General features: G+C 34.4%; 1 protein-coding gene and 1 pseudogene across 3 annotated transcripts in view; one reads left to right on the top strand and one right to left on the bottom strand.

Annotated features, from left to right (window-relative positions):
- Positions 1–14,937, top strand: part of ULK2 (unc-51 like autophagy activating kinase 2) — a 94,605-nt gene that overhangs the window by 51,486 nt on the left and 28,182 nt on the right. For all 3 annotated transcript variants that reach the window (XM_016145139.2, XM_016145140.2, XM_016145141.2), the window contains 2 exons: positions 3,685–3,745; positions 12,655–12,792. In XM_016145139.2, coding sequence (XP_016000625.1) covers positions 3,685–3,745; positions 12,655–12,792 — 199 coding nt within the window. The remainder of the gene's footprint in view (positions 1–3,684; positions 3,746–12,654; positions 12,793–14,937) is intronic.
- Positions 1,204–1,322, bottom strand: LOC118604331 (annotated as a pseudogene).

Genomic DNA, 14,937 nt, shown 5'->3' with positions numbered 1-14,937 from the left:
GCTCCTGAAGGGAAATCTGATATTGTGAGTCCTTCTCTGGAACCTCCAGGAGTTTTTAACTCTTAGAGTTGTCTGCTAATGAGCCTCCAGCGGATTGTCAATATGGTTCAGGATTTTCTGTCCTGATTCTGATTTCTAGGGAGGTTTCTGCTGGTGAGTTTTTCTTTTTTCAGGTAAGCCAGAGCTCCCTGTATTTGTTTCTACAATCTTGGGAGCATTGGTTTGCTCTGTATCTTCCCCTATCTTTTGTATCCAAGAAGAGTTGTTGATTTTTCAGTCTGTTCAGCTTTTGACTTGTTAGGATGGAATGGTGATTTTCAAGGTCATTACATGGGAAACTAAGAAATGGAAGTGTTGCAGACCTGTAAGAAACCAAGCAGCACTCAAGAGAGCTGGAGAACGGCAGTCCCACAGTTGCTAGGCTGGGCTGGGAAGATCTGGGCTGGGAGCTCAATTTCAACATTCCTTATATAGAACTCATTTAGCATGTGCTGATTGGTAATTTGTCCTCAGATGGTTACAAAGTATGGAAGTTGCTATGGGTTGCAGGCAGTTAACAAAGAGTTACAAAGTATGGGAGTTGTTAGGGGGTATAGGAAGTTACATTTGTTGCTCAGACAGAACAATCAAAAGGGAAGATGAGTCTTTAGTTAATTTCGAGAACAGCATATGCAGTAAGCATATCTACAGAAGCAGAACAAAGAGTTAATTAGCCTTTTGAGTGAAAATTGCTCTTCAGAAGTCCCCATATAAGATATTTAAAACATTTGTACAATTTAAAAGTAATAATATAACAAATACCTGGGTACCTGCCTCTGATTTTATCTTGTTTTGTCTTCTTGCTCTACTTTTTGGAAAATTTCCTTAATATTTTCTTCTTCTGACTATTCTATTGAGTTTTTTAAACTTATGTTCTGATCTTTTGAATTTTCAGACACTCCTTTTCCACATCCGAATAGTATTGTTCTTCAGGGTGCAATATTTTATCTCTGAAGATATTAATTTTTATATATACACATGTAGATATATTAATATATGTTAACTTTTCCTTGAAAAATAACTTAGTTTTTCCCCCTAGTTTGTTTTTATTTTTACCTATTTATTTTACCTTTTTTTTTTTTTTTTAAGGCGAGGCAACCCTTGATTGGCTTAACAGATTGCAAGGATCTTGTCATCTTACAATGGCTTATTTTTTATGTTTTATACCTACAGCACCTGGTCTTCCTTGGTGGTCTACTATCCAAGTACTAACCAGGCTCAACCCTGCTTAGCTTCCAAGATCAGATGGGATTGGGCTTTTTCAGGGTGGCATGGCCGTAGACTCCTAGTTTGTTTTAGAGTTTGGTTTTCATATTAGATTCTTTCCTTGGATATTTGATGATTGTTGTGTGCTTGCAATTATGGACAGCGAGACTCAACAATGAGTTGAGTCACTATCCTGAACTGCTTCCTTTTGGTGGGTGGCGGGGGGGGGGGGGCGGTGCAGGTGGGTTCTCAGATTCCCTATAGAGAAGACTCAGCCAGTCTTCTGCCTAAAGAGTATGTATGTGCTATCACAGGGGGAGCAAAACTGGGGAAGAAGGCTGGAGGTCTCGAAAGTCAGTGTGTAAAATTTTTTTGCTAATCTCCTTTCCCCCAGTGATTTCTCATTATATACTGCTGTCTTCATCTCTGCCTGGTGTTCTGTAGTTTAGAGACTTTGTTTTATATTGTCCAGGTATAAACATCCAGCCTTTTCCTGTAGTGTGGGGAATGGGTGTTGCTTCTCTGCGTAGAGCTGGGGAAAGGATATAAAATTCTGCTTCCAAATTGACTTTAAAATAATCCTTTCAGTCCTGCCCTCAGTGCCACTTTGAAAGTTATCTGGTACTGCCAAGTACTCAGCCTTTTGGGAATCTGATATAAATTGATTTATTTCTGGGCTCTCCTGCTTGCTAAGGATTCTATCTTCTTGGATCTACTAGGTCAAATATGACTTGCATCAACTTTCTAGCTCCTGAATTTTTAAGGCTGTTGACTTCTGTGCTTCTTGCCCTTTTGAGTTTAGGCTCTTTTCTCTCTCTCCCTTTCTCTCTCTTGTTTCAAAATAACCATATGGTATCAAATTAACAACATGGTTGCTGAAAAAAAAAAACATTTAAAACCTTTTTGTGGGTCTTTTTGTCCATAGGAATGTCTAAATTATCAAGTTTCAGAGTCTCTTGAAATAATTCACTTTTGGTGATTATGCTACCAGCTTGATATATGGTTAGATTTCTTTGCTTCATTTTACTTTTGATTTCTAGGGATTATTCTTTTGTTTAACTTTGTTTCATGATTACATATGGTTTCAAACTCATAGCTACAAAATGAAGTATGCTTAGTGAAATCTAGCTTCTATCCCTGCCTCCCACCCTGTTCTAACCCGTTTTCTCCATTACCCTATAGGCCAGTGGTCCCCAACCTTTTTGGCACCAGTGACTGGTGCTCCTATGAGAATCTAATGCCTGATGATCTGAGGTGGAGCTGAGGCGGTAATGCTAGAGCTGGGGAGCAGCTGCAAATAGAGATGAAGCTTCACTTGCTGGCCTGCTGCTCATCACCTGCTGTGCAACCGGTTCCAGTACTGGTCCACAGCTCCAGGGTTGGGGACCCCTGCTATAGGCAACTGTTGTCTTTAAAATAGACTGTTTCCATGCCCTACTTCTCTTTATCCGCTTATCCTTATTTATTTTTCTTTATATCTGCTATCACTACCTGACATTATTGCCTTCTTTTATTACTAGAATATAAGCTTAAGAGCAGAGATCTGAGATTTGCCAAAATAAATCTTTTTCTCAGCTTCCATTTAGGACCACTCAAAGCTATATTTGTGATCGTTTTTTTCCTTTTTCCTTTTTGAGCACAGGTTGGCAGTATCGTTTATTTTTTTTTTTTTAATTTATATTATTTGGTCAATACTGTGATTTCACATCAATATGTGTTAATTACACCCTTACAACCATTAAAAATCACACAGGGCAATATGATGTAGTAGATTTAACAGTGACAAGGATTGAGGGGCCCCTGCCTTCTGAGATGTGCTATGTTCCCATATACAAATGACAGAGGAATAGATGAAGATGGCCTGTGGCATGTGCTACCATGTCTGAGAGGCCCCGCCTTCCATGACAATAAGCCGTGCAAGATCCAAGAAAGTGTTATGCTTCAGGATGGGGGTGCTCCAGTGTTAGAGTGAAGTAGACTTTGTTTACAGTCATTTGTGCTAGAATGTGGCATAATGTTCCTAAAAATCATTACAGCTTGCAAAATTGTTTAGTAAAAACCCACAGAGGTTATGCATAAATTGGGATTAGGGGTATAACACTCAAAACCTTTGTCAGTGACATGTTAAAAGGAACATGATAAAAAGCACAGTTTGTGCACATTAAATGGTGAAGAAATAGATAAACACTGCACTAAATATGATACTTTACCTTGAAAAGACCTAATGTTTGCTTATAGAAGTGGGCATTGAAAGGGTCGCAGCCTGTGAATTCAGTTGGGTGCATTGTTCTGTGTTCACCCATTGTTATTCATGCACAAAATTGCACGTAAGCAAATAGTTGTGCTCAAATTGTTTCCTAAGAATCATGTAGGACCGATTTACATTTTTTAAGTAGGTGGTATGGCAGACCTGACTGAATTTTTCCCATTCTCTTTTAGATGATATACCAACAGGAACTGCTGGCAGACGAGCTTCAAATGAGTTCTTGATGTGTGGAGGGTATGTTTACATATAATTATTATTTTAATTTAATTTAATTTTTTTTTTTTTTTTATGCCTACAACAACCAGTCTTCCTAGGTGGTCTCTCATCCAAGTACTAATCAGGCCTGACCCTGCTTACCTTCCAAGATCAGGTGGGATTGCACGTGTTCAGGGTGGCATGGCCTTAGTGTCTACATATAATTAACTAAAAGAATTTTCATAGTTTTTTTTAGTAAAGTTATGAAACTTTATGTTCTTAATTCCAAAATTTATTTTATTTCACAATGTATCATTAAAGATTTTTTAAATTGTGGTAAAAAAAACCCACGTAAGATCTGGTGTGTTAAGTATTTTTAAGTTTATAGTCCAGTAAAGCATAATCACAGTGTTGTGCAACAGATCTCCAGAACTTTTTTATCTTGTAAAACTGAAACTAAGTACTCATATCAATATTGTAACAACACTCCCATTCTCCACTTCCCCAGGTACTGGCAACCACCATTCTGTTTTCTGTTTCTATGAATTCGACTACTTTAGATGCCTCATTTGAATCATATAATATATGTCTTTTTGTGATTAGCTTAGTTCACTCAGCACAGTGTCCTTAACATTCATTCATTTTGTAACGTGTCAGAATTTCCTTTTTAAAACTGAATAATACACCACATTTTATTTATCCTTTTGTCTGTTGATGTACACATGCAGTGCTTCTGCATCTTGGATGTTATGAATAATGCTGCTGTGAATATGAATGCAAATATCTATTTGAGACCGTGCTTTTAATTCTGTTGGATATATACCCAAAAGTGGGGTTGCTGGATTGTATAATAATTTTATTTTTAATTTTTGAGGAACTGCCATACTGTTTTTTTCCAGAATGGTTGCACCATTTCGCATTCCTAGCAACAGTGTAAAAGGGTTCTGAATTTCTCAACGTCCTCACTAACATTTGTTAGTTTTTTCTTTTAATTAAAACCACGTTTGTTTGTTTGTTTCTAATAGCCATCATTTTAATGGGTGTGAGTTGATATCTCATTGTGGTTGTAATTTGCATTTTTTAAATGATTAGTGGTTTTGAGCATCTTTTCATATACTGTTGGTCATGGTATATCATCTTTAGATAAATTATTCAAGTTCTTGGTCTATTTTTAATCAGGTTATTTTTTGTTTTGGGGTTATAGGAGTTCTTTATATATTTTGGGTATTAACTTTATCAGATGTGTGATTTACAAATATTTTCTCCCATTCCATAGGTTGTCTTTTCACTCTGTTGATGTGTCCCCCTTTGAGCTTAGAAGGTTTAAAATTTGATGTAGTCCCATTTGTCTTTTTTTTGTTTTATTATCTGTGTGTTCAGTATCCACTTCCAAGAATCATTGCCTAATCCAAATACTAAGCATGAACCTTTCCTCCTGTGTTTTCTTCTAGGAGTTATATAGTTTTGAGTCTTATGTTTAGATTTTTACTCTCTTTTGAGTTAATTTTTTTATATGGTGTAAAGTAAAGTTCCAGTTTTATTCTTTGCATGTGGATACCTAGTTTTCCCAGGACCATTTGCTGAAGAGACAGTCCTTTCCCCATTAAATGATGTTGACACCTTGTCAAAGATCATTTGTCTGCATATGTAAGGGTTTGTTTCTACTTGTTGGTCTATATGGCTATCTCTATGCCAGTACCATACTCTTTTGATTCTTGTAGCTTTGTTATATATTTTGAGATCAGGAAGTTTGAGACCTCCAATTTGGTTCTTCTTTTCCAAGATTATTTTGACTATTTAGGGCCCCCACAGATTCCATACGAATTTTAGTATAGATTTTTCTATTTCTACAAAAAATGCCGTTGGTATTTTGATAGGTATTACATTGATCTGTATTTAGGTCACTTTGGGGAGTATTGACATCTTAATATTAAGTCTTCCAGTCTACGAATGTGGGATGTCTTTAATTTATTTCAGCCATATTTCGTAGTTTCCAGCACACAAGTCTTTCACCTTCTTGGTTAGATTTATTTTTAGCTTTTTGATACTGTTATAAATGAGATTCTTTTCTTAATTTTCCTTTTGGATTGTTCATTGCTAGTGTATAGAAATACAACTAATTTCTGAGTGTTGATTTAGTATTCTGCAACTTTGCTGAATTTATTAGTTTTAGGTGGGGTGTGTGTGTAATCTTTAGGGTTTTCTGCATTTAAGATGATGTTATCTGTAAGCAGAGATAAATTACTTTTTCCTTTTTGATTTGAATGTCTTTTATTTCTTTTTCTTGCCTAATTGCTTTGGCTGGAAATTCTATGTTGAGAAGTGGTGAGAATGGGCATCCTTGTCTTGTTGCCAGTCATAGAGGAAAGGCTTTCAAGCTTTTACCATTGAGTTTGATTTTAGCTGTGGGCTTTTCATATATGGCTTTTATTATGATATAGTAATTTCTTTCTAGTCCTAGTTTGTTGAGTGTTTTTATCATGAAAGGGTGTTTGTTGGATTTTGTCAAATGCTTTTTCTATATCACTTAAGGCAATCATGTAGTTTTTGTCCTTCTTTTAATGTGGTGTATTATAAATTCTTTTTGGTCGTGGTGTATCATCCCTTTAATGTGCTGTTGAATTTGGTTTGCTAGTATTTTGTTGAGGATTTTTACATCAAATTTCATCAGAGATACTGTTATATAGTTTTCTTATAGCGTCTGTATCTGACTTTGGTATTGGGTAATTCTGAACTGATGGAATAAGCTTGGGAATGTTCCCTCTTTAAGTTTTGGAAGAGTTTGAGGGGTGTTGGTTTTAAATCTTTAAATGTTTGGTAGAATTCACCAATGAAGCCTTCTGGCCATGAGCTTTTTTTGTTATTGGGAGGTTTTTGATTACTGATTCAGTCTTACTAGTTTTGAGTGTTTGCATTTTCTCTTTTTTTGTGATTTAGTCTTGAGAGGTTGTGTGTTTGTAGGGAGTTATCCATTTTTTCTAGGTTATCCAATTCGTTGGCAAGCAATTTTTTGTAGTATTCTCTTATAATCCATTTTATGTCTCTGGCATTAGTTGTAGTGTTCCTTACTCTCTTCTTTCACTTCTGATTTTGAGTCTTCTTTTTTTTCTTAGTTAATGTAGCTACCTGTTTGTCAATTTCATCAAGCTTTTAAAAATGCCAACTCTTAGTTTCTTTGATTTTTTTCCTATTTTTCTGTTGCCTCAGTTTTATCTCTGCTCTAATCTTTATAATTTCCTTACTTCTTCTAGTTTTGGATTTAGTTTCTTTTTCTAGTTCCTTGAGGAGTGTAAAATTAGATTGTTTATTTGAGATCTTTTTTAATTTGAGTGTTTATAGCTATAAAATTCCATCTCGGTAACACTTTCACTGTATCCCATAAGTTTTGCTATGTTGTATTTTTATTTTCATTTTTCTTAACACATTTCCTGGTTTCTTTTGTGATTTGTTCTTTGACTCATTGATTAAGAGTGTGTTTGTAATTTCTGCATATTTGTGGATTTTTCAGTTTTCCTTCTACTTTTGTTGATGTCTTGTTTCTATCCATTATAATCAGAGAAGATATTTTGTATGATTTTAATTTTTAAAAATTAGTTTAGATTTTTTTTATGGCCTAACATGTAGTCTGTCCTGGAGAATGTTGCATGTGCACTTGAGAATGTATATTTTTCTGTTGGCAGGAGGAGTGTTCTATATATGTTTGTTAGGTTCACTTGCTGGTGATGTTGTTCAAGGCTGCTTTTTATTTATTGATCTTTCATCTGGTTGTTTATCTTTTGTTGAAAGTGGGGAATTGAAGTGTCCAACTATTATTGTAGAATTGTCTGTTTCTCCTTTGAATTCTGTCAATATTTGCTTCGTATTTTTCCTGGTTAATTGACCATTTTATCATTATATAATATATTTTTTTTGTCTCGTAACAGTGTTCAACTCAAGTCTATTTTGTTTAATATTTATATAGCTACCCTTGCTCTCTTTGGGTTACTGTTTGCATGGAATATCTCTTTCCATCCTTTCACTTTCAGCCTAATAAGGAAAGATTTATTATTGCCATTTTTTTACTTTTCCTTATGTTTTGTGGCATTTGTTTCCTCTCACTTCCTCTCTTAACTACCTTCCCTTGTTTTGGTTCTTTTGTAGTGATGTGCTTTAACTCTCTTCTCATTTTCTATTGTGTATATTCTATACATATGTTTTTTTTGTGTGTGGTTACCATGGCGATTACATGAAACATCTTAAAGTTATAACAATCTATTTCAATTGCATACAATAACTCTACTCCTATAGAGAGTATAGGAGTGTACTCCTCCCCCTTTGTGTTATTGATGTCACAATTGCATCTTTATTGTGTGCTCATTAACAGAGATTTATAGATTTTTCTGTTTGTTTTGGGTTTTTGGTTTTTTTGCTTTTTGCTTTTTTTTTTTTTTTTCATTGTTCTGGTACTTTAGTCTCTTAGAGTCTATATAAGAATTTGGGACACACTGATCTCAAAGGAGAGGGAAAAAGAGTGACAGCAGAACTACATAATGGCTCTGAAAGCTTCTGTTTTGTCACCAGTCTGTTTCCCTCTACTTTGAGAACAAACAGCACGTCCCAAATGGGAGCTGCTCTTTCAGCTTGCTTCCCAGGGGTTGTGGCAGGAAGTACGCTAGTGAGTATAGAAATGGCTCCAGAGACATAGTGAATATTTTGAAAAAAATAACATCCTCTACCACAAGATATTAAGTGCAACTGAAAACAGAAATATAAACAGAATATTAAAAATTATGCTGTATGCAAAATTAAAATGGTTTTAAGCAGGTGAAAGACTTATTCTTCATGGAGCCATTAAGATTTGTATCTCCATATCCCAGGAGATACCATCTCATATAACAATTCCTTGATTTTGGTAGTGGTATATTTAATTCTTTCCTTAGAACCTCACTTTATTAAAATTACTTTGAAATGTTTTTATTGTATTGAAATGAGTAATTTTTGCCTAGAGGAAAAAATAATTTTTCCAGACTTTTTTCTGGAAAACTAGTTCTAGTTTCATAATATTATGAAAATACAATTCAGGATATAGAATTTTACTTTTTAGCCTCCATTGAGAAACATATATTGAGGGAAATATATGTATATGTGGTTTGATGTTAACTAAAGCCTTTGAAAGTCTTAGGATCTTTAGTTTTAGGCCTGCCCAGAGTACTTTGTCATTACTGGGCATGAATTTAGTCTATCATTTCAGGAAAGTGTTGCTTAGGTTAGGAGCATGAGAATGAATTTACAGTGTAGTGTAAAAGATAGACACTACTGTGAGCTACACTTGAATAGATCTTGTATTTTTCTTAGATATATTAGTAGTACCTTTTCCCTTGAGGTTTTCATTTCATCTTCTAAAAGGGTTTAGAAAGTTGTACTTCTTGATATTATTGACTAGTTTATTGACCTTTCATTGAACGTCAGCTGGATAATATATTCCTGTTAGGTTACTTGTGAAGGTTTACCAGGTACTCATGAAAACTTGGTGAACTGCTTCTTAATAGTGCTGATACATTTTAAAACTTTGTTATTATTGGAAAAAAAAAATGCTATGGAAAAACTTCAGATCAGGACTAGGAATTTTAGACTGGTAGTTTATCAGTAAAATATATAAAGCTACAAGTTCCTTAGTGTCTCAGTAATTTTTAGTGATGCCTCTATGCTAATAGAAATACTTAACAGTTACATTTGCTAAATAGTTCTACCCAAACAACTTAATAGTAATTTTAGTTAAAAATGGTGTTGGTAGTTTTTTCAAAGTGTCCGTATGTTTACTTTAAAAATGTACTCTGGGGCACCCCTTTGAGTAGCAGTGGCACCCTGGAGTCCCTTGATGTACAGTTTCAAAACCATGGGGATAAGCAAATTTTGTGCAGACCTGTTTGCTGCCTTTCTTTGAGGTTATGTCTTAAATATGGGAATTGTGTATTTCCAGATTTTTACTTTTGATTTGCTGTCATTTTTTCTTCCTTAGTTATCTTTGCTTTTTTTCTTAGCTTCCCTTTCTATGGTATAATTCTTTAACTTTTCTTCATTTTCACTGAGTAATAATTTTCTTCACTACCCATATGACAGGGAGTGTGATATCCATTCCTTGTGCATCCAGAGAAATAGTAGACATAAATATAGGAGTTAGGATATCAGAAAGTTTTTTAATTAAGCAGTTTTTTGTTTTATTTATTTATTTTATTGTTGTTTTATTGTTTGCTTTGTTTATTTTTGTTTTAGGATATCAGACTTTTGAAGACTAGTTGTTATCAGCCATTAATGGAGGCCAGCTGTGTGTGCGGCACATGCTGTGCATTGTGTTGTCTCTGAGTGGACTCCTACTTTTGTGATGGCCTCTCTGTAGACACTAACTTCTTTCTGGCTGGACTTGTCACTGGCTTTGCATCTGCCACTATGGGCCTCTATACCAGATTAGGTCCTTACTTCTCTGTTGCTTTCCATCACATAAGCTCATAGCTGTGGCTCAGCATTTGGCTGCAGAGATTGGGTTTCATGGGAAGGAAGCACACATCCTTCTCTCTTCTCTCCCTCTGGCCTTGGTGTTACATTGTAGTTGTATTCCTGCCATCCTGATTACTTGTTAACCTCTTAGGATTTCCTTGTGGAATCTTTCTAAAACAAAGAGGGAAGAGTTCGGAATTTCCTGTTATAAAGTTGTGAATTTGAAGAGGCTGTTGTGTTGTCACCTAGTCTTTTATTTGTTCTTTCGCATTTGTGTCTTCCTCTCAGCATTTGAGAGTAGATAGGATGACATATGATTGATTGTGTTACTGCGTGAGCACACTGCTTAGTCTTCCTAGTATTCTATGCAAGTCAACTGTAGGTAGGACCCTCAACTGTAGGTAGGACCCTAGTGGAAGTGAGGAGGACATGCAGGAGACTCGGCATATGTAGCCTTTCCCTCTCCTCACCCTAGGCTTAGAGAGTCAAGTAATGGTTAAACATTGGCTTTATTAATATAAAGCTAGACAGAAAAATAACTGCAGTAGTCTTAGCTAGTGGAGCTCTAGGACTTTGTCCAAGGAAGACTTTCTAGACTGAGCAAGCCTGTTTAAAGTTCCTGTCCAGCAACTGTCTGAGACATGTATAGAACGTCTGCCATGGCTGTTCATCTCTTAATATACTGTGAGGTGGAGGAGCCAGAATTATTAGAGAGGGCATCTGGTTGCTTGAGATTCTCTGAGAGAGGTGCCTTGATGCGAGGTTGCTAAGTTTACTTCTTCGGGTTTTTTTAAATCTAGCTTCTTAATTTCCCTTTGGTGATTAACAAGTACAGGAAAATATTAGAACTTGACAATGTGTAAGTTTAAAAAAATTTCCAGATATGTTTGCTTCATCAACTCTTTTTTTTGTTTAATAAATTGGGACGGTAAAAAGGTGGCAGTTGTTTATGCATATTTCAGTACTTGATGCCTGTGCTGGTTGTTCTATTATTGAGCAACTTAAACTGTCAGGCCTTTCAATACACTGGGTTGTAGGCACCAGAGTTGGTTAATAAAGTCCTATAAAGCTGTTTGGTTTCAAGTAGAAGTGTTTTGTTTTATTTTGAGGTTGTAGATAAAGTTCACATTCATATATAAATAGTGAAAACATAAACAAATCATAGTATTTAAAAGATACTTAATGAAATTACCTAAATGAAAAATAGAGCTTATAGAAGTACACTAAATCGTATATCAATAAGGAATTCCACTTGGCTGTAAACAACAGGGTTCTTTCTGAGTGTAGTGTGGTTGAACACTAAAGGTTTCATTTTCTCACACAGAGAAAAGTCAAGATAAATAGTTATTAGTCAAGATAAATATTTTGCCTTTGTTTCCTTTGGCTCAAGGAAATTTTCTACAGTTCTTTTGGCCTTTTCCTCATGGTTCTAAGATAGCTGCTGATGCTCCAGCAAGCATATCCACATTCCAGAAAGGAGGAAGAATGGATAGAAGATTTCCACTTATACCTGTTGACCAAGAAAAACATATGATTACTCATGGCTACCAGGGAGTCTGGGATATGTCATAATCACTACCTTCTGTAAAATTTGAGTTGTTAGTAAGAAACAGTTGGTGAATGCATATTGCGGAGGCAACTAATATCACTGCTACAGATGAGATTTTCTTTTGATTTAAATATGAACTACTCTAATGATTTAAAAAGTTCTAAAATTATACTTTGTTTTGTTTCGATAACTATATAATCTCTTTATAATGTCGTAATTGGGAAAAAGTGGGAGATTGTTTCTTTTTTAGAATTATAGAAAGGCAGAAGAATGAAACAAATCATTTTTTTAAAGCCCTGTATTGTTTCTGGTGTTTCAAGATATGTTGCCAATCGAATTGAAAGTCATTTAAGGACATATTATTTCTGAATTTATGAAAAGTAAGGAAAGAGGCTATTAAGAAACCAAGTACTAACACTTAAAAATGTGAACCTCAAATCAGTTCTATGCTTTGAAAGTTACACAGTGTATTTTCAGTCTTCATAAAAGTCAAAGTTCCTTGGGAATGCTTACTGCATTCATAAATTTTGTAAATAGTTCAGTCATCTTTGCTCTTGAACTGCCTGTTCTTTTACCCAGCATATTTTCCTAGAAATATTTTTTCCTTCTCACATAGTAATGAATAGCAGAATGTGAGCAGATGAAACTAAGTTTTACCAACCTACTTTTCTTATTGTAGAGTAATGTTTTTCCAGTTCTTGTTCCAATTCTTAGTCCTCAATATGATATGAATGCCAGGATAGTTCTTTAAATGACAAATGAAATTATTTTTGCTTTATATATTTTTTAAGATGATCATTTTTTATTCACATATGGAAGTAATCATTTGGCTCCTAGAATTGTCTCTAAATATCACCAGTAGGTCAAATGAAATAAAAAGTCTTACTTGTATTTCTTTCCTTTTTTCAACAAATTATGGTTGCAGGCAGTGTCAGCCTACTGTGTCACCTCAGAGTGAAACAGCACCAATTCCAGTTCCTACTCAGATAAGGAATTATCAGCGCATAGAGCAGAATCTTACCTCTACTGCCAGTTCTGGCACAAATCTACATGGTTCTCCAAGGTAAGCTAGTATTTTTTTCCTTTTTAATTATTTTTCTTTTCTTTAAAATTTTGTCATTATAGAAAGATCTGTTACTTTTCATAGCTAACTTAGTCTCTTACATATGTGTATAATGGAGGTGTACAAAATTGTACAAAAAATGAATAATAAAAATTTTTTTGTGATGGATCTATTTAAATAACACTTAAGCTTGGCTGGATAATATTACATGTGTGTGTATATTACATATATATATGTATATGTATATATATGTATATGTCCACCAGTATAATTATTTTTAAGAATTAAGGAAGAATTTTTTGAAAATTGAAATCTCACCAGTTGTAGCAGATTATTTACATAGTTCTTCTATATCCTGAAACCTCATGAAGGCAGCAAAGGAATGACAATGGTGTTAAGTCCACAAAGACAAATAAAATAAGAATAAATGTTCAGTGGCTGAGAGATTTTAATAAATTTCGGGAAAACAGAAAGAGAATCGAAGATGGATGCCTGGTATATAGCAGGGCAGGTGTAAATGTTCATGCAATCAGAGATTCTGATAAAATGAAAGTACCCTTGGAGACCTAAATCTCAAGAGAACTTAGAGTGAGAGATGAAAATGAAGCATAAGGCTAAAAACAGAAAAAACTGACTCTGAAGAAAATAGCAAGAAGATAAAAAAAAGAAACTTATTTTAAAAATTAGTACCCTTAGACATAGGTTAGAGACTACTACATCCATAAATAATGAAATGCTGTTGAAAACAATTAAAATAAAAAAGACCTCCTGGACATTACAAAATACAAAAACCAAAATGAAAATAAATGTTGGAACACAAAGTTGAAGTATCTGAAATAGGTGAATCAAATAAAAATGGAAAATATAAATAAATAATATTCTTCAAGGATTAATCAATATAGGCTTTCCATAAAGTACAAGTAAAATGATGAAGAAAATTTCTAGAAGATAGTCAAACTTTTTTTCCCAGAATTAGAGGATACAAGATTTTAGATTGAAAGGGCCCACCAAATAAATAGCTCAATGAATGGAAAATGATCGTCATCATATAGGATTAAATTGAGAAAGCATCTACAGAGGGCATTTAGCAGTATCTATGAAAATAATTATTGCATATACCTTTTGACGCAATGCTTCAACTTCTGGTAGCTTATTCTGCAGCTACATAGTCCTTGCCTGTGCATGAAATTACATTTATACAAAGTTGTTAATTGTTAAAGTAGCAAAGGATGAGAAATAAGCCAAGTGCCCACCAGTAAGGGACTAATTTATTATGGTCCGTCAATGGTAGTGGAACACCTTACAAAAAGAGTAAAGGAGCTTTCTGTGTACTAAGGTAGAAACATTTTCAAGATATGTTATAAAATGAAAGAAGCAAAGTGATTAACAGTATATTTATTAGCAGTGGTTCTCAAAGTGTGGTCTGTAATTTCCTCTGTATAGGGGTCTATGCAGACAAAACTATTTCGTAAGAACACTAGGACATTATTTGCTTTTTTCATTGTGTTGACATATGCACTGATGGTGCAAAAGCAATGATGGAAAACTGCTGATGCCTTAAAATGATTCAAGGTAGTGGTACCCAACTGTACTGTTAGTCTTTATGTTCTTTACCACTACACAGTTGTAATACCAAGGAATGTCTTTAATGAAGCAGTCAATAAAATAAAATAATTTTATTACTATTTCTCTTTGAAAATCCTGACCTTGAGTGGAATGTGGGCATTCAGTACTTTTGCTGCATATTAGAGTAGTTGTCTTAAGGAAAAGCACTTTTATGATTGTTTAAGTTGCAAGCTGAACTAGCCACTTTTTAATGGAACATCATTTTTACTTGAAAGAACATCTGACAAACTATGATTATGAGTATTTGGTGGCCATTTTGTCAAAAACGAGCCAAGTCTGTCATTTCATAGAAAACAAGTGACATAAAAGTTGAACTCTTGAGCAAAGATTAGAATTTTGTATTCACCACTGTGATCTTGGCAACTTCTGTTATGTCTTGACAGCCATTTCTGTTAAGATTAGTGATGGTATTATGATATGAATGTGACTTTTTGGTGTTGTATAATGTGTCAGCTTTTGGCATATCAACATAATTTAGTCAACCAATATTTTCCAAATGACCAAATGTTTAAAAAAATC

This window comes from Rousettus aegyptiacus, unplaced genomic scaffold (assembly GCF_014176215.1).
Source record: "Rousettus aegyptiacus isolate mRouAeg1 unplaced genomic scaffold, mRouAeg1.p scaffold_m13_p_6, whole genome shotgun sequence".
Lineage (NCBI taxonomy): Eukaryota > Metazoa > Chordata > Mammalia > Chiroptera > Pteropodidae > Rousettus > Rousettus aegyptiacus.
The sequence above is the reverse complement of the archived record's forward strand: the minus strand, read 5'-3'. Positions and strand labels throughout refer to the sequence as shown.